Source organism: Acaromyces ingoldii, assembly GCF_003144295.1.
Source record: "Acaromyces ingoldii strain MCA 4198 unplaced genomic scaffold FA10scaffold_3, whole genome shotgun sequence".
NCBI lineage: Eukaryota > Fungi > Basidiomycota > Exobasidiomycetes > Exobasidiales > Cryptobasidiaceae > Acaromyces > Acaromyces ingoldii.
The window spans coordinates 401,243-428,091 of record NW_020290249.1 but is presented as its reverse complement, the minus strand read 5'-3'; the positions used below and the strand labels follow the sequence as shown (position 1 = coordinate 428,091).

Here is a 26,849-nt window from a genome sequence, read left to right as displayed (position 1 = left end):
GAGAGACGAAGGAGGACAAGAAGGCGGTGGCTCTGTGATTTTTGCGTTCGCTCGTTATCGACTCGTGTTTGACCAATATGCGCTCCTTTGCACAAGCAGCAGCGGCCGGGTCAAAGGGCAAGGGCTCGGCCAAGGATTCGCTCGTAGGGGGGAAAAGGGAGGCCGGAGAGAGTGGACCTGAGGCATCGACGTCTAAAAGGGCGCCGTTCGGCGAGGAAAGCGATGACGACGAAGACGACGTCTTTGAAGATGCGAGACAGGACGAGATGGAGGATGACGACGACGACGAGCTGATGATTGCAGCTCCAAATGGCGTTCCTTCAGCGTCGACATCGGACAAGAAGGGCAAGGCAGCCGATGTGGGAGAGACTAGTGCGACTGCCATGTCGATTGATCCGTCCTCGAAGCCGTCGTTTGCGCCCCTGTCCAAGGCTGCCGCCCAGTCGGCCCGGGATGCGACCGACACTACGCGGGGACAGCTGCGCAAGATCCCCATTCCACCGCACCGAATGACGCCGCTCAAGAACGAGTGGCCGAAGATCTACACGCCGCTGGTCGAGATGGCCGGTCTGCAGGTCCGGATGAACGTCAAGCGTCGGACAGTGGAGATCAAGTCGTCCAAGCATACCGGCGACGTCGGCATGCTCCAAAAGGGCGCCGACTTTGTCAAGGCGTTTGCCCTCGGCTTTGATGCCGACGATGCCCTGGCGCTGCTCCGGATCGACGATCTCTTTGTCGACAGCTTTGAAATCAAGGACGTGAAGACGCTCCATGGCGACCATCTCAGTCGTGCCATTGGGCGAATCGCAGGAAAAGACGGAAGGACCAGGTTTGCGATCGAGAATGCATCGAGGACCCGGCTGGTCGTGGCAGAGACAAAGATCCACATCCTCGGCTCGTTCGCAAACATCAAGATTGCCCGGGACGCCGTCGTGGCGCTCATCATGGGTAGCCCGCCGGGCAAGGTTTATGCCAACGTGAGCACTTCTTCTTCTGCGTCTTCATGCCCTCTGCTACTCTCGCTCACACCTTTAATTCTTCATCCACAGCTCAAGACGATCGGGGCACGACAGAGGCAGCGCGGATAGATTGTTCCAGCAGCAATACATGATTACGAACTGATGATCTTCTGCAGCAGAGTGAAGAAGGCCTTTGTGTGCGTGGCTTCGTCGTGGTCGCCCTTGTTCGTACTGCGTCAGGTTCTTGCCGTGTGTGCTTGTGCGAAGCAGAGAGTGATTGACTCACCCGAAGCGTGTCTAAATCAACATGCAAGTCGACGCCTGACTTCGCAAAGAAGTCAAGAGCCTGCTGCTCATACTCGACGTCCAGCAGCGTGTCCTCGCGCGAATGTAGGAAGAAGAATCTGGTTCGCTGCGTACGCTCGTGCTGGTGATTCCCGTCTTCGGGCAAGGCGAGCCTCCAACGATTGACCGACACCTTTTCCAACGGCTGGAGTTCATCTTTTGTGTAGGAATCTTTGGTGGCGATTGGTGTCTTGTAGAATGCCTGTGAGACAAACGACATGTAGGAGGGATACTTTTCGACGAGGTAGACGAGGTCGTATAGCCCGTCCTTTTTACACTCTCTTTCTCAGCATTCGAAACGGGACAATTGGCGTGGCGTGGTCAACTCACAATGCCGACGTAAGCCTTGATCGCGGCTCTCGACGTGGGTGAGAACCGTGGGCAGGCCGAAACGATGCGCTGTTCGTCTTGCTGGAGGGGCGGTGCTGCAGCATCGAGCAGCATCGACGACACCACCCAAGCCCCCGCCGAGTGGCCTGCGACAACGACGTTTCGCGCATCGTAGTGCCACTTTGCCGCGTTGCGCTCGTTCAAGAGGTATTCTAGCGCAGCGTAGACGTCTAGCAGATGCAGCGGGTGCTGGACGTGGGGCACTGCGTCGCCATCGTTGAGCAGAGAGAGGCGATACTCGACTAGAGCTACTGCGGCGCTGCCTGCGCCGGCCAAGAAGGCGCCGAGGTCGTGGTTACCTGCAATGGACTCGCTTCGCCAAGCCCCCCCGTGCAGGTACACGAACAACGGCAGAGGTTCGAGTGACTCCTTTCCTCTCGTTGGGACGAAGAGGTCGATGATCTGCCGGGGGTCCTGGCCGTAGGAGAGGCCTGTATGCAGGGTGAAGGCATCGCTGCTCCCGGCCGATCCCATCGTTTTCGGCGACGAGGGTCGACCCTGGTATTGGGAAAGAAAGCAAGGTGAATAGCTGAGATACCTCCGGGGTCAGTGAGTAAGGACCGTGCTCCCAATCGAGCGAGGTGTGCGAAGGCGTAGCCGCCGGAAGGCTTCTAGGACGCAAATGAAAATTTAGTGGGCACGGGCCAGACAAGAACGGAAAAAGGCTGCGCGTCCCCCCCTCGTTTCCCCACTCTTGGGTCTCGATCTCATCGTCGACAGACTGCCAGAAGGATGAATCTGCTGGACCCGTCTGCGTTGCTCGACCAGCTCCCTCGCCTCTTGGAGGCACAGGCACAGGGGCAGGACCCTGCGTCAGAAGCAACACCAGCAGGACAAGCGCAGCTGCGAACGCCCGCCGATGCTCTCGTCGCCCTGGCGCATACAATCCTGACGAAGCTGAGCTTCCGCCTCGTCTCTCTCTCCGACTCGTCCTCGTCCGACGCCACGCTCCCATCCGGCAATGTGCTTCCCGCCGGCCGCTGGAACAGCTCCCAGGGTACCTACACGCTCCACTACACCCACGACCAGTCCTCGCTCCACTTTCTCCTAAAGGCCCTGACACTGGGTCCCCGCATCATCTTCCATGCCACCGCCCTCGAGTCGAACCGGACCGAGTCATACGAGGTCGAGCTCGATCGATTTACCAGCAAGTCCTTCTTTCCCTGGCCTCATGGCTCTGCCGCTGCTTCGTCCTCTTCGTCTGTGGGCGCTGGGGACTCGGCAGAGCCGCTCGTCAATGGCTTCGTCTCGTCGTCGAGAATCGCCGACTTCGTGCTGGGCTTCCAGGCTAAGATCATCCAAAAGCTCGTCCCCGGTCTGAGGAAGGAAGGCTACGAAGAATTACCCGAGGAAGAGGCATCGGCCTCCTCCTCTTCCTCGTCGGCCAGACCGCCGCCCGGACAGCAGCCTCGCCAGCCTCGGTTCGAGCCCCCAGACGTCGACGTGGACGGAACGCAGGGTTTCCCTCAGCCGGGCCGGAACCCACTCATCATTGGCGACCGCGACCTCGATCCCCTCGGTGGCATTGGAGGCAGGGGCCCCTTCAGCCCGCCTCCCCTATTCGGTGGCGGCGTCGGAGGACTGGGCGGCGACGATGGGGGAGGGATGATAGTCGGGCCAAACCACCCGATGTTCCGCGACCGCTTCCAGAACCCGTCTCATGGCGGCCTCGGAGGTGGAGGAATGGTGCCCCCTGGAGCCAGATTCGACCCCGTGGGGCCATTCGGCCAGGGGCCGATGGGCCCCGGCGCCTTCAGAGGCGGCCGCGGTGGTGCGAGAGGTGGCGGTCCGGGTGGACGTGGCAGGGGCACCGGCGAGCCAGACTGGGACGACATGCCACCACCAGGAGGCGTGAGTGGAGAGACGAGTCCATCTTTCAGACCCCCAGATGCTGATCCACATTTGTTTGAAAACAGAGTGATTACGACAACATGTTCATGTAAGACAACAGTCGCGAGAGAAATGCGATTCATGAGTGAAAAGTGATGGGGAGCGCGAGGAAATGAGTTATCGGTACATGTCACACGATTTCCCTTTTTGTGGGGGTGAGATAAACAGAAAGAAGTAGGGAGTAGCAATTCTACTTGTCGGCCTCGAGGGTGGTACCGCTCCGGACAGTACCCCAGCCCACCAATCTCCAGTGCTTGTCGATTCTGCGGCTCAGCGCAATCTTTTCGCCCACTTCTGTGCATGCCGGGCTCGTGAGGAAGATCTTGGCCAAGTCGGCCTTGACGCTCATCACCCGTCCTCCCGTCGACGTTGAGCCAATGTTGACCATGAGAACCTCGTTCTTTGCCAGCTTCTGCACCTTTGTCTGTTTCTTGTCGTCGCTCTTGACACCCAGCAGCCGCCGAAGCAAAAAGTAGTTGATCTCGAGCTCCGTGTAGATGGCCGGTAGTTGGCCCACGGCGCCCAGCACCTGTCCCACCAGTCGGTCGGCCCTGCACAGCGTCGGGTCGATCTTTGTCCCCACTCCAATCAGACCACCAGGCACAGCAAACTTGAGGTCGTTGTGCTCGGCAAAGAGCGAAGCAATGCGGCTGTAGATGGGCCGGCAGTGAATTCGGCCCTCGTTGTCCTTGGTCACGATGCCCGGCCGAATCTCAATGTCTTGACCCAGCTTCAGCACCCCGCTCAGAATCGATCCTCCAGCCACACCTCCCTTGAGATCCTCGACCTCGGCGCCCGGCTTGTTGACGTCAAACGACCGAATGACAATCAAGCGTGGCGTGCTCGAGAAGTCGCGAATCGGCACCGGCACCTTCTTCACAATGTACTCGTTGACCGCATCAATGTTGTACTTGAGCTGTGCAGACACGGGAACAATAGGTGCTCCGTCGGCCACAGTTCCTGTGAGAAGATAATGATCAGCCTTGAACAGCAAAGAGCCCCAGAAGAGCAGAGGACCCACCCTTGACGAATTTGACGATGCTGTTGTAGTGCTCCTCGGCGGCCGCCTCTCGGATCAGGTCGACCTTGTTTTGCAAAATGATGATGTGCTTCAGCTTCATGATCTCGACGGCAGCCAGGTGCTCGGACGTCTGCGGTTGCGGGCAAGGCTCATTCCCGGCAATGAGGAGCAGCGCAGCGTCCATGACGGCTGCTCCGTTGAGCATCGTTGCCATGAGAATGTCGTGTCCGGGACAGTCGACGAACGAGACGTGGCGGAGGAGCTTCATCCTTCCTTCGCATCCCGGCACCTCACACGGGGGGTTGTCCTCCTTGTTCGAAGGGTACGACCGATACGCTTGAGGCCGCGGGCAGCTGTCGTTCTCGCATCTGTAGATTTTGGCATTGGCATAACCAAGCTTGATTGTAATGTTCCGCACCAGCTCGTTCTTGAATCGCACAGTCTGCACACCAGAAATTGCCTTGACGACGGTCGACTTGCCGTGGGCGACGTGTCCAATGGTGCCGATGTTGATCGTCGCCTGTCGAGAGATGACCTCGGGACTCAAGGGGTTCAGCTTCGATGTATCGAGCGCAATCGTCTGCACGCCATCGACGAGCTTCGAGACGGCCACATCCGAGTCCGCACCCGTCGCTGCGGCGCTGCCGTTTGCTGTTGGCTCCTCGGCGGCTGCCATGTCTGCGCTTAGTTATCGCTCTATCTCTGGAGATGGCAAAGGGTGACGAAGGTTGACTTTTTTCTCTTGTGAGTCGTACGCCTTGACTCCTTCTTCCTCAGTGCCTTTGCTCGCGTGCGCCCAAATTTCACGTGCCGCCTCGCTCGAGAATTTTTGCCAAATCGTAAAGATGCGGTTTCCACCTTCTCTTGATTTGAGAAGGGCGAACGACTGGCCCTTAAATCCGTTGCCACCACACCCGAGCAGAGTAGAGCAGAGAGGACCATGGAGTACATCTCCCCGCAAGCGCCTCAGCAAGGGCTTGTGCTCTGCGCTGATTGCGGCACACCCATCACGCCCAACAACGCCAATCTTTGCCTCTCCTGCCTTCGCAGCTCCGTCGACATCACCGAGGGCATCCCCAAGCAGGCGACAGTCAACTTCTGCCGAAATTGCGAGCGATATCTTAACCCGCCCACAAGCTGGGTTCCCGCGCAGCTCGAAAGCAGGGAGCTTCTGGCGATCTGCCTCAAGAAGCTCAAGGGCCTCAATAAGGTCCGCTTGATCGATGCGAGCTTCATCTGGACTGAGCCGCACAGCAAGCGCCTGAGGGTCAAGCTCACCGTCCAGAAAGAGGTCCTCACCTCGACAATTTTGCAGCAAATCTTCGAGATCGAGTACGTGGTGCAGTACGGGCAATGTCCCGACTGTACGCGCATGGCGGCGAAGAACACCTGGCGAGCGATGCTGCAGGTGCGCCAAAAGGTGCCACACAAGCGCACCTTCCTCTACCTCGAGCAGGTCATTCTCAAGCACAATGCCCAACGCGACACTGTGTCCATCGCAGAGAAAAAGGACGGCCTGGACTTCTACTACTCGCAGCGGGCGCACGCCGTCAAAATGTGCGAATTCCTCGCGTCGGTGGTGCCGATTCGGACGCAGGCGAGCACGAGCATCGTCTCGATGGATATCCACACGAGCACGCAGAACAACAAGTTTACCTACTCGGTCGAGATTGCGCCCATCTGCAAGGATGAGCTGGTCGCTCTGCCCAAGTCGATGGCAAAGTCGCTGGGAAACATCTCGCAGCTGCTCCTCTGCGCTCGCGTCAGCAACAGTCTGCGATTGCTAGACCCCACCACATTGCAGACGGCCGATGTGACGGCGGAAAAGTACTGGCGGGACCCTTTCGAGTCTCTTTGTGCGATTCCCGAGCTCATCGAGTTCCTCGTCCTCGACATCGAGCCCAGCGGGACCACCTCGGCCGATGGGCGGTGGGCTACTGCTGATGCCCAGGTCAGCCCTTTGAATGCGTCGTCGTTTGGAGAGGCCGACGCGGTGTACCACACGCGCACACACCTTGGCGCGCTCCTGCAGCCTGGCGACACGGCCATGGGCTACCAGCTCGGCTCGGCCAACTTCAACAGCACAGCATGGGACTCGATTCCCGAAGCGCGCCGGCCAGACGTTGTTCTCGTCAAGAAGTCGTACCCAGACACAAAGAAGAGACGCAACCGCCGCGTCTGGAAGCTCAAGAGCATGGCCAAGGCAGAGGGCGAGGTAGAGACAGAGGGAAAGGCCGCCGTCGGCCGGAGAGGCGGACTCGATGGGCAAAAGGTCGAAAAGGACTACGAAATGTTCCTGCGCGAGCTCGAGGAAGACGAGGAGCTTCGGGCTGGTGTCAACCTGTACAGAGACCCAGCGGCCGAGGAGCGCAACAGGCAGAGGCGGGAGGACAAAGCCAGGTGGAAGGCTATGCGGGCTCAGAAGCAGGCCGAAAAGGCCGCGGCGGGTCAAGACGTTATGGACGAGGACGATGGAGATGCCCTTACCGACGACGGCTTCACCACCGATGGCGAGAGCGAGATGGGCGATGACGATGCGCCAGGGGTCCGTCTGGATGAGCTTCTGGAAGACATGGAGGAGATGAATATTGAAGAGTGATGGTGACTTCTGTACATTACATTCGCATTCCCACTACATCATCATCAGTCATCAATTCGTTAATTTATTCAGAACCTCGAAACATCGTAGCGGCTCCTTGTCGCACTTGCATCGAGCCCCTGTGCCTCCTTTTCCTCCCTTCGCTTCTTGAGCTGCGTCTCGATCTTTGCGCGGGTGCGCTCGAGGTGATGCAGGCGAGAGACCCAGTTGCTCTCGTAGGGCCGCATCGCGTCACCCGTTGCCTGGCTGATCTGGCTGACGAGGTTCGAATTCAGGGCGATGATGCGCACAAAGTCGGGCAAAGCGGCCGCGCTGACGAGCTGTCCGTCTCCGATGGGCCCAAACGTCGGGATCTCGGGTCGGCACTGCAACGAGACTCGGTCTGTGTTGGGCATTAGCTGACCCCGTCCAATCTGTCTCATACCTACAACGCTCTCGCACTCACAGAAAGTCATGTCGTCGGGGTTGACGCTGCCCAGGTTCGCACCGCCCCTCGAGTCCGGGCTGATGACAATGTTGACAAAGTTGAACTGGCTCTTGATCGTCCCAAAGCCATATTCGACGCCACCGCCTGCTTCGTTAAAGACGACGTGGACCCAGTCATTTCCGATCAGAGCCTTCTTGTTGCTGTGGTTCGGATCCTCAGCGCTGGGTCGATTCGGCATCATGGTGGCGGTGTGGTAGACGATCTGCGAGATGTCGTCGGACCATACGTAGGCATACTTGCCGTGCTCGTCATTGTGCCGGTCGAGCCCCCCGGTGTACACGTCTTCTTGACCTCGAAGGGTGACGAGGTCACCCAAGCCTGCCAAGAATCTCGTATAGGCCGGCGACCCTCGCTGGTTGCCCAGGATCTCCACCTCTGTCGTTTGCCCTGGTCCAACATAGAGGACACCGATCTTGTGGAAGTCGACAACAGGCGTCAAGTCAATTGCGCGAATCATCCTCTCCGTTGCCGCGTCATTGGGTAAGAGGAGTGGAGGAGACTCGCTCGAGACGTCAGGGTATGAAGAGAGTTGGATCGCCAAGAAGCTTGGGTCGACATCGACGTTGTTGCTCGCCGTCTGATCTTTGGCTGTCTGAGACTCGTTTGCCTTGATCAATCCAGTCGATTTGACCGTTGCTTCTCCGTCAGAACCCTGAAGAGCCCCAGCACGGAGAGGCGGATCTGAGAGAACCTCACGCATGACCTCCTCGATCGCCTCCGACTCGTCTGCAGGCGCTTGCGTTTGCGAAGATTGCTCTTCTCCCTGCTCACCTGCCACGGCGTTGCCTTTTCCATCGTCCACGACAGCGTACTTGTAGGCATTTGGCTCCACAGGACTTCGCGGAGACGCCACGATGGCCGGCGAGAATCCACCCGAGAAAGAAGCTGGCCTCGGTCTCCTCACGCTTGCCACACCATAATGTCCCGGGCCCAATGGCCTCCTTTCCCTGAGATGGTCGCCCAGCCTTAGCCTCGCTTCGGCTTGTTGCCTGAAGCTCCTTCTGCCCTCGACCGATGATGGAGGGAGATAGGGCGCGAGCCGAACCGGGGACTTCATGAGGTCAGGATCGCGATCCATCATCAAGCTCGCTGGCAGAGCAACCTTTGACCAATCGTCGAGCATCGTCTCATCCTTGTTGAGCGTGCTGACGGGACTGTTCTCAAGCTTGCTGAGCATTGCAATCGTTCCCGAAGGTCTCCGCACCATGACCTCTGCCCATCCCTGCTTTTTGAGCATCGTAATCGTCAAGAGCGCCTTGCCAATCAGCCAGGATTTGGTCGCCCGATTCTTGCCGTCGGCATCCTTTGCCGCTGCCGTCCCTTTGACAATGCCCTGCTGGGCACCCATGACGACTGTGTTCAAAAAGGACTTTTTCGGCTTGGGCTCCGCATTGGAGTTTGTGAAACGGGCCAGGAAATCAAAACAGACCTCCGTCTGATCCGAGATCTTCTCGTCGCCGCTTTCGCCTTCGTTGGCGAGAAGCAAGTTGCGGGTGATATCGGCCACGTGCTTTGGTCGGTCGCTCGTCTTGAGCGTCATGAACCAGAGGCTGATGTTGTAGTAGGCCAGCATCATGACGTACTGGCTCAGCGCAAAAGACGCCGGGCTGGCCCTGAAGTCCTCCTTGAGCTGCGACGACGGCTGCGACTGCTGCTCCTGACGGTCCGCATCGGCTGCGCGCTGGTACTGAATGTGATGGCGAATGTACTGGAGCGAGATGCCAAAGATGCGACGGTAGTCCGTCTCTGTAAAGTTGGCATAACACGAGGGCAGATGTCCAATCGAGGCGATGAGCTCGAGGATATGAACGCTCATGGCCGTTGATGACATGACTGTCGAGAGCTTGATGAGCATCGACGGCAGCATCCTCGTCACCGACTTCTGCATCTCATACACGGCCACCGTGAGCGCCCGAATGCAGGGCTGGGCCGTGTTTTGCGACTTGGTGAGGCCCGTCATGAACGCCTCGACGATCTCGTCTTGCTGCAGGCGACCAAAGATGGTCCGATAGCTGATGAGCACCGTGAGGGTGTTGTACGTCACCGCATACACGTCTGTCTTCTTGATGTCATCCGGCAGCACCACATCCGGGACCAGCTTCTGCTGGAGGATGCTCTTTGCGAGCAGTGTGCGAAGCTCCAGGATCTGGTGCTGCGCTTTGGGCCCGCAGAAGAGATGCTTGTTGGCGAGCTGATGAGGCAGGTGGCAGATGAGGTACGACACCAGGTCCCACTCGCGCTCTTTTGCCAGGATCGCGATGCATGTTGCCAGGTATTGGGACACAGGTAGTGGAACAGGTTTCTTCCCTTTGTGGTCGTCGAGGTCGCTGTGCGAGTGAGCGTGTCCGCAGCTCTGGTCGGCCTCATCGTGCATGTAGGTATATACGACGTCGCTACGAATGCTCGAGGCTGGCAGCTCGAAGAGAATCTCTTCGGGCAGGCGCCACAGAGGTTCGCTCGGGGGCTTCCTCGTGGCGCTCGTTCCTGCGCTCGCATTGGTCGACGATCCGGCTGCGTTCCCAGAAGCTCTCGTCCGACTGCTACTGCGATCGCGTTCGGCGCCAGTCCCACCTCTGGGCGATTCACCGGTCCTATCCGCTGCACGACCGCGGTCGCGAGAAGTGTCGCGTGCCCTTGACATGGACCTTTCGGCCACTGTCTGTGTCCGTTGCTGGTCCCTCCCTTGTCTTGCAGTATTTGCCTCTCTCTCCTTCGTTCCCGCCGGAGCGGCGGTCCCTGTGCCCCTGGCAGAGGCCTTCGACTGTGCAGCATCTGTCGCAGCTGCCGAGCCGGGCGTTGGGACAGGGCCGCGGCCAAGCGACGTGGCAGAGGGCCGAACAAGATCCTCGAGGTCCCGAACGAGGTAGACGCGATGCTGCCGGTCCGTTCGGATCCTGATGAGCCACTGCAGAACAGCGAGGCGGACGGGTGTGGGAGCTGGCTCTTTCTCTTGCGAAGGTGCGAGTAGGTCCAAGAGGCGCTTAAAGATGTCGATGCAGCAGCCTCGCGCCTTTGCTTCCCATGCCAGTCGGTCTTCCTTTGCATGGCCCGCCGCTGAGAAGGGGAGAAGAGCCCAAGGCGAGGAGAAGGCGACGCGATTGAAGATGGCGATCAAGTCCAGCGCCGATCGAACCTGACGAGGAGTGGAAGGAGGCGCATGACCCGTCGCAAGCGCCGGTGGCGGCATCGTCAGACTGTCGACACCGCTGTTGGACCTCGAATGGGAATGGACGCGCGATAAGGAAGAGGTCGAGCTCTGATGCTCGTGCGACCCTGGCGGATCAAGAAAAGAGACATGAGGAAGCGCCGAAGGGCTGGTCTGTGGCTTCGCTCGGCTTAGCTTGCAGAGCAGCTGGCAGATCTCCGTAAAGATTCTCTCATCGTCGCTCTCCTCTTCCCCGGCCGTCTCAGCAGCAGCAGAGGCAGGTTGGCTACCCGCCGCGGCAGCAGCTTCGACGAGAACCCTCCTGATGGCATTTTCGACCTCGCTATCGATCTCGTTCGCCAGCGCCGACTGAGCCAAGGGAATGACAATGTCGAGCATCAGGCTCGAGCGCTGCACCGGCAAATCCTGCACGGCCTCGTAGACGTGATCGAAAAGCAGCGACACGAGATGTCGCCGCGCTTGCGGGGCAGGCAACGAGCCAAAGTCGAGCGCGGCCTGCTCGTGGCGATGGAAGAAGGCGGCAAGCAGGGATCGAATGTTGGCGATCCACTCGGGCGTGCAAGGCAGGCAGAGGTGCTGGGCCCGGTAGAAGTTGACAAGATTGATCACCATCGAGTCGGGCAAGATGGGCGCAAGTGAGAGGAGCAGTGCAGCCAGCTTGGGTGTCCAGGGCAGACCTGCGTCAGCCTTCGAGGCGTCGAGGGGCGAGGAAGGCGTAGGCCCAGACGTTGACGTGACTGGCGCAGTGAGTCTGAGACGAGTCAAGACGTGAAGCATGGCTGCCACCGCAGGAGGTACACCGGCGTGGTCACTCGGTGAGATCGAGCTCTGCCCGTCGCTGCCGAAAGGATTGGGCACGCTCCCGCGCAGCTTCCACCCTTCCACATGCCTGCGCGCGACGACCGTAAGGTCAAGAAGCGCGTCCCAGTCGCTTGGGTCCAGCTTTTCACCCAAGAGAGGCGCGGCTTGCTTTTCGCCCGATGATGGCTGCTTGACAGGAAGCATGTCGGAGACGAGATAGAGGACCTCCAAGTCAAGAAGGTCCGACTGGCGGCGAAGAGCGCCACGCAGCGCAGGAAGCAGCAGAGGTAGGTTCAAAGAAGGGGCCAGCGCATCATCGGCCTGTTGCTGCTGTTGCTTGGCTCCCGACGACGAAGAAGCCGCGGTAGCCGCTGCTGCTGCTGCCTTTTCGAGATTGTCTTCTGCCACGAGGACAAGAGCCACCCTGAGAAAGCCGACGGCACCGACCAAGACGACGAGGTCTTCATCCTGCGGCGGAGGCGCCGCAGCTGGGATCTGCTCGGGCAAAGCCAGCATACTTCGAACGGCTCGTAATGCCGCATTTGCGCAGTGACTCCTGAGAATGTATCCAACGATAGGCGAAGCCAGGCCTCGCCAATCGTCGGCGGTGGAGTGTGCCAGCTCGGACTTGCTCGCCTGCTTCTGCCGTGCCGTGCGGACGACCGGATAGCCAAGGATAGCACACAACGTCTTGACGACATCGTCTACGCTCGAGAAGGGCATGAAGCCGTACCGCAATAGCGCATCAAGCAGCCTGACGACCAAGCGGACATCTGAGTCCTCGAGCAGGGGTCCCGTCGAAGCCTTTGTCGCCTCGGTGGCTGCCGTGGCACTGTTTGAAGAAGCGGGTGGCAGCGAGGAAGGGGGCAGGGTCGTCAGAGCAATGGGTGCCGCCTCTGCCAGTGATGCAGATGGCTTCGGTCCGAGCTTGGGCGTGGGTGTGACTGAGGGCGAGGGCGTGTTGCTGTCAGGCGAGGGTGCCTGAAGGCCGTAGTAGTCATACCCTTCTGTCAGCGGTCTCGCCTCTCTGGTCTTGGACCGTGATCTGCTCTTGCTACCGACTGCCCTTGTACGGGGGCTGGCTGGCGTTGAAGAAGAATGCTGCTCGACGGTCGCATCGTCAACGACAGGAGGCGCCGAGGGCCCTGCAAATATGAAGGCGACCTGGGCGAGGATATATTCGAGCTGACGGAGATCCAACTTGGCAGAAGAGAACTTGATGATGGATGTGATGAGATGCAAGCTGGCTTGGAGCGACCACTCCCGGAGCGAAAGCTGCTCGAGGAGCTGCGAAGCATACAGAGCGTCTGCTGGCTTGATCGTCTGCTGACTCGCCTCGTCGACGTTCTCATCGCCCATCCGGCCCTTAGGTATTCTTCTTAGCGCTTGTAGCTCCATCCAGGTCGTCTTGGTCCAGTCGCTTAACAGCTCAAAGACGCCAGGAAAACCTATGACGTCTCGACCGCCAAACGAAAGCACATCGAGGGCTTTGAGCTGGGAGCTGAGGGCGGGCAGAGCGGTGGCTGCCATGTTGTCCCTTGTGGGGATGACCGGCTCCTTGTCTTCGGGTGGCAAGGGACCTGAAAGGCCACAGACGAGACGGTACAGGATGGCCCGGTCGATGTTGGCCAGGGCGTGGTCGGCGTCGGGCGCGCGGTGGGACTGCGAGCCTGGCGCGCCGCTCCTCGTCTCATTGATGGCCTTGGGCGCCCGCGCGGCCCTGATGTCTGAGAGACGCACACTGGTAGACATGAGGTCACACACGCCGATCCGGATGGGCATGGGCAGATTGGTCGCATCGGTCAAGAGGGCGACGCAGAGCTGGAAGATGTCACGCTGGGGTGGGCCGGGCACGCCCTGTTGCGACGACGCGGACCGGCGATGGTAGGACGGCGAGCCCTTTGTGATGTCCTCCTCTTCCTTGATTGTCTTTTCCAGCGATGCGGTCATGGCTCTCAGTCTTTCCACACGGTCCGCAATGACCTCCTCGACGTTATCTGAGGCCGAGGGGGGCTTTTCCAGCTCTTGGATGTTCGTCTTGAAGTCGTCAGCCGAGAGCCTGTCTGAGAACTTTGCTCCCGTTCGCGCCTTGCTGCCTCCCAACGAGGTTCTTTCAAACGGATTCGCAGGGGAATTGGCGGCACCAATGTCCGGCGAGGCCGTTGCTGAAGACGATGCCAAAGAGGCCGTCGCCGCCGTGGTCGTCGCCCTCGGTCGGAAGGGTCTCATGAGCTGCTGCGACAGCGAAGGCTTGGATGTGGCAGCCACTGACGACGACGACGACGACGACAGTGGCGGCGATGAGGCCGTCGCCGACAACGGCGGCTTGTCCATGATCGCCTTGGGTCTTCAGCGCACCTTCGTATCTCTTTCCAGTCCATTGTCGAGCTTGACTCAAAGCTCTCGCTCGCGCCTTTCGGGACTCGGGTGGAGCTTTCCCACTTCTTTATTTTTTTATTCTTCCTCTATTCACGACAGTCGACCAGACAGACGACCAACGACGATGGCGCCTCTGCCGCCCCGGAACCTGCCCATAAACACGTCGGGCTCAGGCCCAGTCGCCCCTCCCGCAACACCACGCAAGCCCTCAACACCCTCTGCTTCTTCTTCTTCCAAAGTGCCCGGCCGAGCCTCTCGGCAGTCCACGCCCTCATCATCATCATCAGGAGCAGCTGCTGTTGCTACACCATCCACGCCGACGCAAGTCACTGCAACCACCGACGGCCTCGTCTCGCGCGCAGACGAGACAACGTTCCACCGTCGCCTCCGCCAGATTCTGTGGGACCACCGCGCAGCACGGTCCGTCTGGGAGGACATCGCCGACGAGGACTTTGCCCGGACGGTGTCGAGCCTCGCGAGCAATGCCTCGGCCATTGACGAAGCGCTTGCCCGGCTCGAGGCGGCCACGAGCGGGAGCGCCGAGCATCTCCGCATGGCTGATGAGCTCGGTGCGCTCTTGAGGACGCACGCGCGCCTGAAAGCCCAGGTGATGCACGACCTTGAGGCCGAGCATGATCAGCAGCAGCAGCAGCAGACGGTCCTGGCGCGCCTCTTGAAGCAGGCCAGCAAGATGGACGCCCTGTCGCACGCCGCCGAGAAACTCCTTCTCGAGGCGATCAAGGCAAGGGGAGACAAGTTTGCCATCGTCGACCCGCTCTGGTCCACCTGGCCGATGGTCTCGTTTGGTGAGTTCCTCTTTCCTCTCTTGCCAATCATGTAGACCTCCTCCTCGTGCCCCTGCTGACACTCGAGAGACTTTTACAGTGGACTATATCCAATTCTTGACAAGCAGATATGTCGTACAGACGGGCACACTCGAAATCATGGCCGATGAGCTCATCCAGCGAGGAACCGCGCCAGGCGATCCCACGCTTTCAATAGCGAAGGAGCAAAGGAGACGAGATGACGGGGCAGAGGGAGAGTTAGAAGAAGCGCCGAACGAGGACAATGAAGAACGAAGCTCGAACGCGGACCGGAATCCAAAGGCCAGAAGACGAGGCGAACACCGCGAGAGGATTCTCCAGGTTTGCAAGCGCCTCGACGACCTGCGCGATGAGCGCGGCGTCTGGCTCGCCGACTGGTTCGAGGATCTGTGCGAGGTAGAGGTGGGCCGATGGGATGAAGGGTGACAAACACACGCTGTCCCAGTCTGTCCATTGCCTCCTGCATGTATGCGTTCGAATCGTCACATTATGTAACACCAGTGTCAATGCAGTAGTAGTAGTAGTTGTAGTGGGTAGTGAATAAATGTACTGTACAGCATCATGCGAGAGCACCTCTGTCAAGTTCGTCGGCGATCAGCGCAGCGTGCGTCGCCAACGGCCTGTTTCTTCTTCTCAGGAGGAAGCGCTGCACTAGCCTGCAGTGCCTGGCGAGCAGCGCGTGTTGGCGCCTGGCCTTTGCCATCAGCAGAATGGCCCGCCTCGACGCTGCCCGATCAAACGCCTCAGCTCCGCAGCGGGCTCCATCCAGCAGCGCAGCGAGGTCTGTGCAGACGTGCTCCGCGCCTCTCGCAGTCCAGTCAAACGAGACCTCAAGCGCATGGACCAGTGCGGCGTCCGAGAGCTTGGCCGGCGACACACGGCAGAGCGCGTTGACGAGAAGCGTCGTCGTCTGCGCATTGGGCCATCCGAAGGTCCTGATGGTTGCCAGAGCGCTGACGATGCGGTTCTCCATTGGTGTCCTGCCCCGACGTCTGATCCTCCGTAGCTGCTTTGCCCGCAGCTTGAGCGCGTCGCCGTCCATCAAGGCTGCAGTCCGGCTCTGCCTGCGTCTCCTGATGCCGACAAGACGAGACTGCACCGCCGGGTCTCTTGCGCCACCAAAGAGAATGGCGCGAACGACGAGATTGAGGACGCGCGTCTGGAAGTACAGCTGCCTCTGGCGGCCAACGGAAGCCTGCATTCGCGCGTCAATGAGCCTCCGGCCGAGCTTGATTGCATGGCGCACCCGGCCTGCCCGTGCATAGGTCTCGACCGCATGAATCTGGGCGGCGTCGCTGAGACCTAGCAGTACCTTGAGCATGCCCTCTTCCAGCGCTTGCTGCCCATCCTCCGTTCCGTCAGCAGCATCCTTGGCCCTGCTCGCCAGGTGGCGCCTCCGGAGATCGTCAAAGACCAGAAATGGATTCCGGTGGTTGCGGTGCGACGCCATTCTTGCCTCCATCGTCTCCCGGTCAAAGTCCAGTCCCTTTGTCCGCAAAAGCTCTTGGTAAATGGTAGAGCTTGCGACCTCGACCGCTTCCTTAATGTTGGTCCTGCTACGTCCCTTTCTTTCCGCGAGGGCATTCGAAACGGGTTGACGCAATTCTGCTACTTGCATCTGATCGCCCATCTCGACACTGACCATGACGTTCTCGCCCCAATGTCTCATCAGGCTCTGCAGCACTCCTGGCGTTCGCTGCTCCACCGGTGCCATAAAGGCCAACTTCTTGGCCACAGCGCCCTGCCCCCGCCTTGCAAGGCTGTCGACGACGCGTTGCAGGCATGTTTCGTCTCCAAAGGCTTGGTGAACCTCCCGTCCGGCGTAGTGGTAGCGACGAATAGAGAGATTCTTTGGCAGAGTACTGCGCAGCGAGAGCGAAGACGAGTGCTTCGAAAGCCTGCTCTGCGATCGACTGTCGAAGTCTTCTTCTTGTTGCCCATCGACGATGGCCTGTTGTCGGTGCGTTGTTCGTGCCTTTGCCTGCTCATCCCGATGGGCAGCGAGCTGGGCATGCCGGGCGACTGCAAGGCAAATGGAGCCCATGCGAGCATCGGCAGAGAGGGTGAGAAAAGTCTCGAGCTCGGCTCCTCTCCTGACAACGTTGTGCAGCGCTCTCTCTCCTTTGCGATCGGTGACTACTGGAACGATGCCTTCGTCCACGCATGCAGCCAATGTCCGACCTACGTCAGCCCACACTTGCTTTCGCAGCCTGTCCAGCTCCTTGTCTCGATGCGTCGAAATGGTGGGCTTCTGTCGCCGAAAGAAGCTGGCTTCTCGGCTGATGCGTGCCAGGAGCTTTCGAAAGAGGTATCTGACCTGAGACCTCTTCAGCCGTGGATCAGCGAGCACCTTTGCAGATGAGGCGAGTGACCGATAGAGGAGCTTGAGTCTCGTGTACTCCTGCCGGACTCCCCAAGAAGGAGGTAGCGAGGGCGGAGACCAACTGAGAAAGAGACCGAAGAGACGGTGGAGCACCGCTCGTTGCCTTGAAATCAACGTTCTCGGGATGCCCGTCGTGAGGAGATTGCCGCTGGCGATGCTGGACTCGTACAGCCGCATGGTGACGCCATGGTGGGCGACCGAGGAAGGCGAAAGGGCAATCTCTGGTGAGGATGAATCGAGCGTAGCCAGCGTCGTTACAGCCCAGCGAGAGAGGATGAGGAGCTGGGCTTCTTCGTGCTTCTGGGCGTCTTGAACTTGTTCCTCCGAGGCAGAAGACGCTCGTGGCGATGACTCCAGCTTTGCGACGAGCGTGCGAGCTAATGAAACAACGTCATGTTGCCCAGATCGTATTTGAGAGAAGACGGTTCGGAGCTGCGATGATATGAGATGCTCTTCGAACGTTGACAGCCAGAGAGGTGGTTCATTGGCTTCCTGCGGCAGTACCTCATCGTTGGTGAATAGCGCTTCGACATCGCCGACCGAAGGCAAGGAGGTCGAAGTGAAGAATGAGGAAGGAAGACTCGCTCTTTTCCGGAGCAGTTCTTCCCCGTAATCCATGTGGTTTGAAAGGGCGTGTCGACTGCGATCGAGACCTGGCTGCATATGTTGATGCCATCGGAGCGGGCCGACGGCAGCGGCAGCATCGTCACCCAAGACGAGGTCCATCGTCGCTGCTCCATCAACGCCGGGTTTGCAGCACTTCCCTGACGTACAGACCGGCCTGGCCACGACCACAGGTCTGACACAAGCGCTGGCCCATGCGGGAAGCGGCTTGGCCCAGGCAGAGGCGACCATGTGTCGGCTGTGCTGCCTCGTCAAGGGGCCCATGGATATGGATCGCTCCATGGCCGCCGTGGGCCCGCCCTTCGACCTGCACTTTCTTTTTTCAGAGCTCCGTGTCGCCTCTGTGCCCTCCCGCTTGGTCCTTCATCTGGTGTCCGTCCGCTCTAAGCTGTCCAGGCCGTTGATCGAGGGGGTGTTTGTCTGTCAATCAAGAAGACTTCTAACACCTATTGAAGTAGTGGCAGACGCCTTTCGAAATGGTGCCTCAAAACACGTGAAGCTCGGAATTCGGAGCGAGCTTTAAAGTAAGGTCCTCTCGGACAAGAACCCGGCCGGCGCTCGACAGAGCGGATCTTCTCATGCGCACTACGTCGAACAGGCCGGGGTCCGGGTGAGAACAATGGCGCACCTTTACCCGCATCTGAGGCTCCATCAGGTGTTTGGGGCCAATACAGACGTAGGCAAGACGATCCTGACGACGGCCCTGGCCATCGCGAGCGCTGCTGTCCCGCGCAACCCAACCGCCGCGCCGACTTGGCAGACCGACGACCGGGGCCGCGTCCAGCCTCACAGCGACGGTGATCGGGTTCACTATGTCAAGCCAGTTTCGACAGGTGCGGCCACCGATGCTGACGATCTGTGAGTGTCTGACTCAAAACACACATTAGCACGGCCATCAATCCTGACGATGTTCCCTCCAGGCACATCAAGCGCTTCTCGCCCTCGACGGACGCAAAGACGCTCTACCAGTTCAAGCAGGCTGTCTCGCCGCACGTGGCCGCTTCGGGAGCCGGCCTGACCGATGGCGAAGTCCTCAGGCGGATCTCGGATCATCTGCATCAGTGCGCTGCTACTGCCTCTGCCTCTGCATCCCCGTCGTCGGTCGCGTACCTCGAGACCGCCGGTGGTGTCCACAGCCCTTCGCCGTCTGGCTCGAGCACAGCGCACCTGCTCCGACCACTGCGCCTGCCCACGATCCTCATCGGTGACTCGTTGCTCGGCGGTATCTCGACGACTCGAGCAGCCTACGACGCCCTCGTGCTTGCAGGCCACGACGTACAGGCGCTCCTCCTGTTTGCCGACGCAGGACGAGGACTGGGCAATGCCGAGTACCTGACCAAATGGGGCCGCGACATCGGTCTGCCCGTCTGGGCTCTGTCTGGTCCCTCTGGAGGCGACCTCTGGGGCCTTCCTCCGGCGAAGCATGCGAGTACGGCAGAGGATGAGCAGAACATGCTGGCCTACTACCGTGGCCTCGTGCAGGGCAGAGGCAGCGAGCGAGCGTCGGCGGATGAGAGCCCAAACGGCCTCGTCGACGCGGTCCGGTATCTCCGCAAGGCACACGAAGACCGTCTGGCCGATCTGCATAGCATGGCTTCGCGCACGAGGGAATCCTGCTGGTGGCCATTTACACAACACACACTGGCACGCACGGACGGGGATGTCAATGTGATTGATTCGGCCCATGGGGACTTCTTTTCCGTCTACCGAAGCCAGAAGTCGAAGGAGGGAGAGGGAGAGGACCAGGCAGAAGAAGGCTCACGGCTCTCAGCTATGCTCGATGGGTCTGCCTCGTGGTGGACCCAGTGCCTCGGACATGCCGATGCGGGCCTGACGATGGCCGCTGCACGCGCCGCAGGCCGGTACGGCCACGTTCTCTTTCCCATGAGCACCAACGAACCGGCGCTGAGGTTGACTGAAGGCCTCCTGGGCGTCGAATCACAGCAGAAGAAGAAGAGGACGGCGATGGCCTCGCCTGGCAAGGGCTGGGCTTCGCGCGTGTTCTTCAGCGACGACGGATCGACGGGCATGGAGGTGGCACTGAAGATGGCGATTGCGTCTTCGGTCCAGCGGTACGACCCTAGATCGCTCACGTCGCAGACTGCCGAGCGAGTCGAGCCAGGGCGCAGTGCAGGCCATGCGGGCGGGCGGAGCCGTGAGCAGGAGTGGACCGTGCTGGGGCTCCGAGGGTCCTACCACGGCGACACGATTGGGGCCATGGATGCATGCGAAGGCGGCATCTTCAACTCGGCCGTCGAGTGGTACCGAGGGCGTGGCTCGTGGATCGAGCCGCCGACCGTGTCGATTCGCGACGGAGAGGCGACAGTCACGGTCCCGCAACGCGAAGAGGGGCAGCCCTGGGATGAGCCAGGGCAGACGTTGACCTTTGGTGACATCTCTGACGTCTATGACGTTGAGGCTCGTCTCTCGTCTGATCTTTGCGCCACCTACCGGAGGCAGCTGAGGAAGTGGATCGAGGACCTCGTCGTTGTCCAGGGCAAGAAGTTTGGCGCCCTCGTCCTCGAGCCTCTGGTCCTAGGCGCAGGTGGCATGGTCTTCGTCGACCCCCTGTTCCAGCGATGTCTCGTGGATGTCGTCCGAGACAGCGAGGATCTCTTCACGCTCACCGACCCACCGCTCCGCTCTGCTCGCACGCCGCAGCCCCCTCGCGGCGAGGACGACTGGAGGGGCCTGCCTGTCATCTTCGACGAGGTATTCACAGGTCTCTACCGGCTTGGCTTCACCACCCCGGCCTCGATCCTGGGCATCAGGCCCGACGTCTCTGTCCTGGCCAAGATCCTGACCGGGGGAATGGTGCCCATGTCCGTCACGCTGGCCCGCTCGAGCATCTTTGACACGTTCAGTCAATCGGACAAGAAGGTCGATGCGCTGCTGCACGGACACAGCTACACGGCCCATCCGATTGGGTGCGAAGTGGCAAACGACACGCTGAGCCGCATCGAGCGAATGCGCACGGGAGGAGCGTGGAGCGAGGAGTGGCAGGACTGGGGCGCCGTGTCGAGCTCGGGCAGCAGCACAGGGGAGGACGAGGTCAATCGGCCGTGGAGCTTCTGGAGCAAGGAGGCGACATTGGCCTTTTCGAGGCATCCCAAGGTCGAGAGCTGCATGGCACTCGGCACCGTGCTGGTTCTCTACCTTCGTGAGGGCAATGGCCGAGGCGGTGCGTATAGCGTTGTTCTCCCGTTTCACAGTGTTACTCCTTTGCTGACTGAGTGATCGATCATCTCTATATCAGGCTACTCATCGACGGCAGGCGCAGATATGCTCAAGGATCTACGAGACACGCAGGACGGCAGCTTCGAATTCAATATCCATGCCAGGCCGCTGGGCAACGTCGTCTACCTCATGTCAAGCCTCAACACGCCGGTGCACGTCAGACGGGGCGCTGAGCGTGCCCTCGAGAAGGCCCTGAGTCGCATGTAAAACGAGCTAATCTCTTAGAATAATTGCTCTCGATAAATGGACAAATCTATTCATCGGCTCCTCCTGCAGCTGCTCCTCCCTCACCCTCCTTGGCAGGGGCCTTTTTCTTCTTTTCCTCCTCGACGACAATCTGCTTGTCGGAGGGCCCTCCGTCTTCCTCCTTGGGAAGCGTGTCGAAGGGCTTGGTGCGGCTGATGATCATGTCGCGAACCTCGTCGGCGACGTCGCCCTGCACCACAATCTCGTCCACGCCCGGATTCGCAGTCGATTTTGACACCGATGCGCCCGTGGCTAGTCGAGACGAGAGGCTGTCATTCAAGAGTCAGCACATGGCACGGAGCATGAGAAAAGAAGCGAGGGAAAAGCGGGGAACTGACCCTTTTGAGATGACTTTCAGCGCCGGCAGAGGCGGACTGAAAAGGTGGAGCCCAAAGACAGCCGTCGTTGCCTTCTTCTTTGTCCTTGCCATCTTCGTCAGCGTAATGCGCTGGCTCTTGAGCGCCTTGGCGTCCTTTTCCGCCTTGGCCTCGGCCCGCTTCTCCTTTTTCGCCGCCTCCTTTTCCAAGTCGTCGGCCTGCTTCGTCGTGAGCGAGGCCAGCTTCTGCGTCAGCGCCTCGTCCGAGTAGATCTTGGCTGCGAGCTCCGGGTGCGACGACGAGAGCCAGGCGCGGCACTTTGTGCTGCTCGACGAGAACTCGCAGTACTCGGGCGGGAAGGTGCAGATGGCGCAGTAGACTGGCTTCAGTGGCGCAGGGGCAGAGGGCCCGGCCTCGACATCGCCGGTGGGTGCCTCGGTATCGGACATGGTGCAGTGCGGTGCGCTGGACAGAGATGGGGGAAAGGTTTTCTGCCTTTTCGCGCGCGCGAAGGAGACGATCCACCGGTGGCTTCCACTTCGGGAGTCGGGCGACACTCGCTCCATTTTCTTTTTTTTTTTTTGGAGCATTCCGCTTCTTCCTGGGATCTAGAGCAACACTCACGAGAGGGACGACGATGGAGGATCTGCTGCGATCGCTCAGGAACCTCGGCCTGGGCGCTCCGTCCCCTTCACAGCTGCTCGAGCTGCTCGACACCGATGAAGAGGTCCAGAAGCGGCTCGCTCAGCTGCTCTCCCTGTCGTCTGTCCTGGACGGAGAGGGAGGAGAGGAGGGAGGGGCAGGAGGGGCCGCGATGATGATGGGCCAGGACCTGCTCGAGGAGGCTGTGAATGCGCTACTCGACAACTTCAGAAAGACACTCGATCGGCAACGGGAGGTGTCAAAGAAGGAAACGACAACAAAAGCCCCGACAAAGGTCAAGCTCGCGCCGAGAACGGCTCTCTTGGCCAGGCAAGACGCAGCCCTCAAGCGGGCCGAGCAGCAGCGGCAAGAGGCAGGCCGAGGCTACATACCAAGACTTGTCGTCGATGGAAAGGCCTCTTATCACTCAAAGAGACCTCTTGCGTCTTTAAAGAGGATCTCATGTGGTGACCTCAATCTGGCCCCAAGGCGGTACGAAGGTGAGTCAAGCAAATGAAGCCCCTCTTCCAGCACGGCGCAGCTCTGATAAAAGACAACATCATCTCAGGCGCTTATCTCCTTTGTCGCGTGATGACGCCTCTCCTGCTTTACGTGGGCGTGACCTTGTGAGCCATCTCTTTCCTCACTCGGCTCCCAAGTGCTGAACAGTCGTACGACCAACAGCATCGTCGATGATCCATCAGGCGCCGCGATACCCGTGTCCATCTCCCACTTCACCTCCGACATCAACCAGTCGCAATCCTCCGTTTCGAAGCTGCTTCCTCTAGGCACCGTCCTGGCGATCCGTGAGCCATTTGTGTCTCTAGACCATGCCTCCCGGGCAGGCCCTTGTACGGGCAAAGCGGCGATGGGCATCAGAGTCGACAGTCCCACCGACATCGTCATCGTCGAGGAAGAAGATAGGCTACTCGAAGGCGTCGAATGGAAGGAAGACCTGCCCCTGTCTTCATGTCCTCCCTCTACCTCAACAGTATGGCTGAGAGACGGATTCTTGAGCCGTCAGCTTCGTCAAGGCTTCTCTCCGCCTGCGCAGCCTCCATCCCTGAGCGCCATTCGAGAGACTATCGAAGACTTCATCGCTTTCGGTAGGCCCGGTGCCGCATACAGAGAGCTCTGCGCTGCACGGAGATTAGCCCTGGTGGGCAATGAGTCGCTCAAGGATGTCGAAGCGAGAATCCTGTATGAGCTTCGTGCTTGGTCCGGTGCAAAGGACGCCTTTGCTTCAACATCTGCTCAAGGCTCGTCAGAAGGAGGACCTGATTCTCTGAGGAAGGACACCGATTTTGCGGTGCCAATAAGTGAGCTCTCACCGGTCCAAGCCGCGAAAAGGACAGAACGCCGTCTCGCTTCAGAGTCTGCCGGCTTGACCGACGAAGAGGTTGCTTCAATCTACTTTGCTTCATCGGGTCACAGTCCCAATCCTCGCCTAGACACCTCTGAATATATCGGTCCAGTCCAGGTGCGCGATATACCCGGCGCCGGTCGAGGCCTCGTCACTACTCGCGAGGTGCAGCCAGGCGAGCTGCTACTGTGCTGCCGAAGCTATGGCTCTGCCTACCCCTCTGATCCTGAATCGCTCGGCAGCCCCATCCTCCGGCTCAACGTCGACAATGGCGTGGTGTCCACGACGAGCCAGGTGCGCGCCCAGACCAACCTCATTCACGCTCTCGTCGACCGGCCGGACATGCTTGCCGTCCCCGTCCTGGGCCTCACAGCTGGTCCCTCGATGGACTACTCGCGCTTCGTCACGGAGCCCTATCCGCTCAGGGCTAGGATGGAACTGGACCCGAAGAAAGCGGTCAACGAGTACAAGAGCCTGGACGTGGACGCGGCTTATGTCGATGGCGTCCTCCGCTTCAACGCCTTTGGTCCTGCTCAGGCCCCTGCCTCTTCACATTCGCACAAGCACGTAGAAGAGTCCCAAGGCGAGCTAGGGCGGTCGACGCAGCCCCACCCGCTGCCCGCAATTCTCAACCACGCTTGTCTCCCCAACGTCTCGTCCGTCTTCTTTTCCAACATTGTCACAACGCGTGCCCTCGACGTGCTTCCCGAGGGGACCGAGATTGTGCACCAGTACGTGCGCGGAGAGACGCCCTTTCCGATCCGAACAGCCCAGCTGTCCAAGCATGGCTTCGAGTGCGCCTGTTCGCTCTGCATCCTCGATCGTGCGGATGGTGCCGAGGCCTCCGGACGGCGCGCGCGGATCACAGAGGGCGAATCTCGTGCAGTCTTTGAGCGGAGTCGGCTGCTGTTCAAGTCTGTCAAGCTTGCAGAGGTGGGCAGCACAGATGCAAGCTTGGCTGGGGAGGTTAAAGAGGCGCACGAGGACGTCGTTGAGGCACTCAAGAACCTCAGAGAGCGTATCGACGAGACATACAGTGCCTCGTCCAAGACATTCCCCAAAGAGCGCGCACAATTGAAGCCAGAGGTCTTCTCGACGCTGGACCGTCAGACGCGCCACTTGGCCCTCTTCAGCGGCGACATCGATGTCGTCCTCGACAGCGCCGGCGACGCATTGCGCTGCGTGGGCGCACAGGTCGCTTCGCAAGACGGAAAAGGCCAGATCCTCGACAAGCTGCCCAGGTTGCACTTTGATCCTTCTATTGACCTCGTTCTCTTTGTCGCTACGTTCCTCGTGAGTCACTGGTGTTGGCGCCTGCCTGCCTTGCCTTGTCACTTGCGGATGCTGACTTTTCCTGATCAAAAGCAAAATAGACGGCTTAAAGAACTATCGCTGCGGTGGGTTCAGGCAGCCTACCACGCTCATCAGGCCATGGTAGGAGGAGGCCAGGCCGTCTTCCTGCATCGATGGAAGTCGGACTCAGTTGCACCCGCTCTCGAATTGTGGCTATCTTGACATTTCATTGCACAATAATGCTTCTAGCAACTCCAATTATCTATAATGATCAAGTGAAGCGAGGTCAGGATGTGGCAGACAGTCTCCCGGGACGAGGACCTCTCCTTGCATGATCCGTCTGGCCGTTCTGAGCATGACAATTGCCCGTGGTTGTCCCCCTTCATCTGTCTGCACGCTTGCGCTCGACGCCCCCGCGGGCTGTCCAATCGTGATCGCTCTCACATCGTCGCCACCACCCGCCTCTTCTGTTGCCTTTTTCGTCATCGGAGACAGGGCCGGCGAGACGGTGCGAGAGACGACGCTGTCGGCAAAGCAGCGTGCCGCAGCGAGTGCCGAGAGTGTCGTGGCCGGGATCGTGCGATGGAGCTGGTGCACAGACACGGTCCTTGCCAAAAGGTCCGTCTCGTCCGCCGTGACTTCCTGCCCGCCCGTCGTCTTGTAAGACGCTGCAGGGTGCACGACGCAGATTTTTGGCGCCGGTGGGCTGAATTTGGATGCGAGGTCTGGAGTGAGCTGGCTCGCCTGAAACCGGATCCGTTCGAGGCGGTCCATCAAGGCTCGATTGGAGTCGATTGCGGCGGGGTGCTGGACGAGGTCGGACAACGGAATGGAGAGGTCGAGGGCGGAGACGAAGATGACGGGCAATCCCGTGTCGACAATGCTGATTGGGATCTATGATCTCTTCCAAGTCAGGAGGGAACTTTCCTGAATGATTTGGTCGGGATTAGAGTGGACAACACTCACAGTCTCTCCATCTACCTCGACATGATCGAGGGCATTTCCCGTGCTGAGCACGCTCCCTTCCAGTGGACTCTCGATGAGAATGCCCGGGTGCGTGCCCGGAACGCCCGAGATCTGAGCCTGCCCCTCGGCGGCGGGCAGCCATCTGCCGTCGTGCTGCAGCACGGGCACATGCGCCCGGACGACCTTTCCGGAATCGTGCGCGAGGATCCTGACCGGCAACGTACCCTTCTCGCTCGCTACCTCTGCTTCGCCGCTGCTCGCTTTCAGGAGCTGCTCCTGGACCGCAAAGTGCGCGACGGCGGCGACCATGTTGCCGCATGTACTGCCCCAGTCGACATTGGTGCCGTCATTGATGGGCACTTGGCCGAACCTGTACACGACGTCTGAGATCTTCGCGGCCCTGTCCTCGCCGCCTTCGGCGGACCACTGCGCGTCCACGCCGGCGAATGCGTGGCCGAGGCGCCGCGCCTGGTCTGCAAACGATGACGGCGATGAAGGCGAGACGACTGCAATCTTGGACAGCGACGACGCGCCGCCGCCCAGTCCGTCGATCTGCCGGCCATCTGGGTCGGGCGAGCCCACTACACACCAGCTTCCCGCCTCAGCACGGAGACCAACAAGAAGCAGCTGGCAGAGGGCGGGGTGTACTACTCACTGGCAGCGCACAGTATCCGATCCCGTGTCTTGGCATCGTAGCATGCCAGGTGCGAGTCCTTGAACAGCAGTCCCCGGCTGTACTCGTCATCTTCAGCCTCTGCTCATCCCTCGGGTGGTTGGTTCCCCGTGGCTCCTCTTCCTCACCTTGTCCCGCCCCGGTAGAAGACGGCCGGAATCTGTCTTGGTAGCGGCATCCTTGCCCGTTGCTCCGCCTCGATTGTGCGCGCCGCGAAAGCAACACCTAACACCTGAAAGGAAGG

General features: G+C 59.9%; 12 protein-coding genes across 12 annotated transcripts; 6 read left to right on the top strand and 6 right to left on the bottom strand.

The window, feature by feature from the left end:
* Positions 1–30: 30 nt before the first annotated feature.
* On the top strand, positions 31–1,121 carry FA10DRAFT_240424 (hypothetical protein). Its single transcript, XM_025519210.1, has 2 exons — positions 31–977; positions 1,050–1,121. Exons 1-2 carry the CDS (start codon positions 78–80, stop codon positions 1,086–1,088), a joined length of 939 nt encoding a protein of 312 aa, XP_025377125.1. The 5' UTR covers positions 31–77; the 3' UTR covers positions 1,089–1,121.
* On the bottom strand, positions 1,083–2,328 carry FA10DRAFT_301226 (alpha/beta-hydrolase). The gene is made up of 3 exons (XM_025524955.1): positions 1,635–2,328; positions 1,246–1,572; positions 1,083–1,180 (listed from the first exon to the last, which is right to left on the bottom strand). Exons 1-3 carry the CDS (start codon positions 2,166–2,168, stop codon positions 1,112–1,114), a joined length of 930 nt encoding a protein of 309 aa, XP_025377124.1. The 5' UTR covers positions 2,169–2,328; the 3' UTR covers positions 1,083–1,111.
* Positions 2,329–2,371: 43 nt separating this feature from the next.
* On the top strand, positions 2,372–3,786 carry FA10DRAFT_266460 (hypothetical protein). Its single transcript, XM_025521498.1, has 2 exons — positions 2,372–3,545; positions 3,611–3,786. The coding sequence occupies exons 1-2, from the start codon at positions 2,427–2,429 to the stop codon at positions 3,635–3,637; spliced, it is 1,146 nt and encodes a 381-aa protein (XP_025377123.1). The 5' UTR covers positions 2,372–2,426; the 3' UTR covers positions 3,638–3,786.
* On the bottom strand, positions 3,578–5,335 carry FA10DRAFT_240421 (putative translation initiation factor eIF2 gamma chain). The gene is made up of 2 exons (XM_025519209.1): positions 4,606–5,335; positions 3,578–4,544 (listed from the first exon to the last, which is right to left on the bottom strand). The coding sequence occupies exons 1-2, from the start codon at positions 5,279–5,281 to the stop codon at positions 3,775–3,777; spliced, it is 1,446 nt and encodes a 481-aa protein (XP_025377122.1). The 5' UTR covers positions 5,282–5,335; the 3' UTR covers positions 3,578–3,774.
* Positions 5,336–5,481: 146 nt separating this feature from the next.
* On the top strand, positions 5,482–7,289 carry FA10DRAFT_266458 (putative NMD3-nonsense-mediated mRNA decay protein). The gene has a single exon (XM_025521497.1). The coding sequence runs from the start codon at positions 5,546–5,548 to the stop codon at positions 7,202–7,204; it is 1,659 nt and encodes a 552-aa protein (XP_025377121.1). The 5' UTR covers positions 5,482–5,545; the 3' UTR covers positions 7,205–7,289.
* On the bottom strand, positions 7,273–13,608 carry FA10DRAFT_230500 (hypothetical protein; the record flags this gene model as incomplete). Its single annotated transcript, XM_025518823.1, has 5 exons — positions 7,273–7,586; positions 7,650–8,450; positions 8,565–10,147; positions 10,196–10,824; positions 10,894–13,608. 5 exons carry the CDS (start codon positions 13,606–13,608, stop codon positions 7,273–7,275), a joined length of 6,042 nt encoding a protein of 2,013 aa, XP_025377120.1.
* Positions 13,609–14,161: 553 nt separating this feature from the next.
* FA10DRAFT_301222 (hypothetical protein) lies at positions 14,162–15,287 on the top strand (the record flags this gene model as incomplete). Its single annotated transcript, XM_025524954.1, has 2 exons — positions 14,162–14,843; positions 14,923–15,287. The coding sequence occupies 2 exons, from the start codon at positions 14,162–14,164 to the stop codon at positions 15,285–15,287; spliced, it is 1,047 nt and encodes a 348-aa protein (XP_025377119.1).
* A 51-nt stretch (positions 15,288–15,338) lies between these two features.
* Positions 15,339–18,308, bottom strand: FA10DRAFT_266457 (hypothetical protein). Its single transcript, XM_025521496.1, has one exon. The coding sequence runs from the start codon at positions 17,968–17,970 to the stop codon at positions 15,421–15,423; it is 2,550 nt and encodes an 849-aa protein (XP_025377118.1). The 5' UTR covers positions 17,971–18,308; the 3' UTR covers positions 15,339–15,420.
* Positions 18,309–18,440: 132 nt separating this feature from the next.
* On the top strand, positions 18,441–21,371 carry FA10DRAFT_251139 (PLP-dependent transferase). The gene is made up of 3 exons (XM_025519593.1): positions 18,441–18,726; positions 18,789–21,049; positions 21,125–21,371. Exons 1-3 carry the CDS (start codon positions 18,488–18,490, stop codon positions 21,310–21,312), a joined length of 2,688 nt encoding a protein of 895 aa, XP_025377117.1. The 5' UTR covers positions 18,441–18,487; the 3' UTR covers positions 21,313–21,371.
* FA10DRAFT_301219 (hypothetical protein) lies at positions 21,359–22,144 on the bottom strand (the record flags this gene model as incomplete). Its single annotated transcript, XM_025524953.1, has 2 exons — positions 21,690–22,144; positions 21,359–21,620 (listed from the first exon to the last, which is right to left on the bottom strand). The coding sequence occupies exons 1-2, from the start codon at positions 22,115–22,117 to the stop codon at positions 21,359–21,361; spliced, it is 690 nt and encodes a 229-aa protein (XP_025377116.1). The 5' UTR covers positions 22,118–22,144.
* Positions 22,145–22,278: 134 nt separating this feature from the next.
* On the top strand, positions 22,279–25,225 carry FA10DRAFT_279201 (hypothetical protein). The gene is made up of 4 exons (XM_025523525.1): positions 22,279–22,810; positions 22,879–22,936; positions 22,995–24,966; positions 25,039–25,225. The coding sequence occupies exons 1-4, from the start codon at positions 22,306–22,308 to the stop codon at positions 25,186–25,188; spliced, it is 2,685 nt and encodes an 894-aa protein (XP_025377115.1). The 5' UTR covers positions 22,279–22,305; the 3' UTR covers positions 25,189–25,225.
* On the bottom strand, positions 25,197–26,848 carry FA10DRAFT_266453 (DUF453-domain-containing protein). Its single transcript, XM_025521495.1, has 4 exons — positions 26,734–26,848; positions 26,588–26,664; positions 25,933–26,513; positions 25,197–25,860 (listed from the first exon to the last, which is right to left on the bottom strand). The coding sequence occupies exons 1-4, from the start codon at positions 26,781–26,783 to the stop codon at positions 25,225–25,227; spliced, it is 1,344 nt and encodes a 447-aa protein (XP_025377114.1). The 5' UTR covers positions 26,784–26,848; the 3' UTR covers positions 25,197–25,224.
* Between the last annotated feature and the right edge of the window lies 1 nt (position 26,849).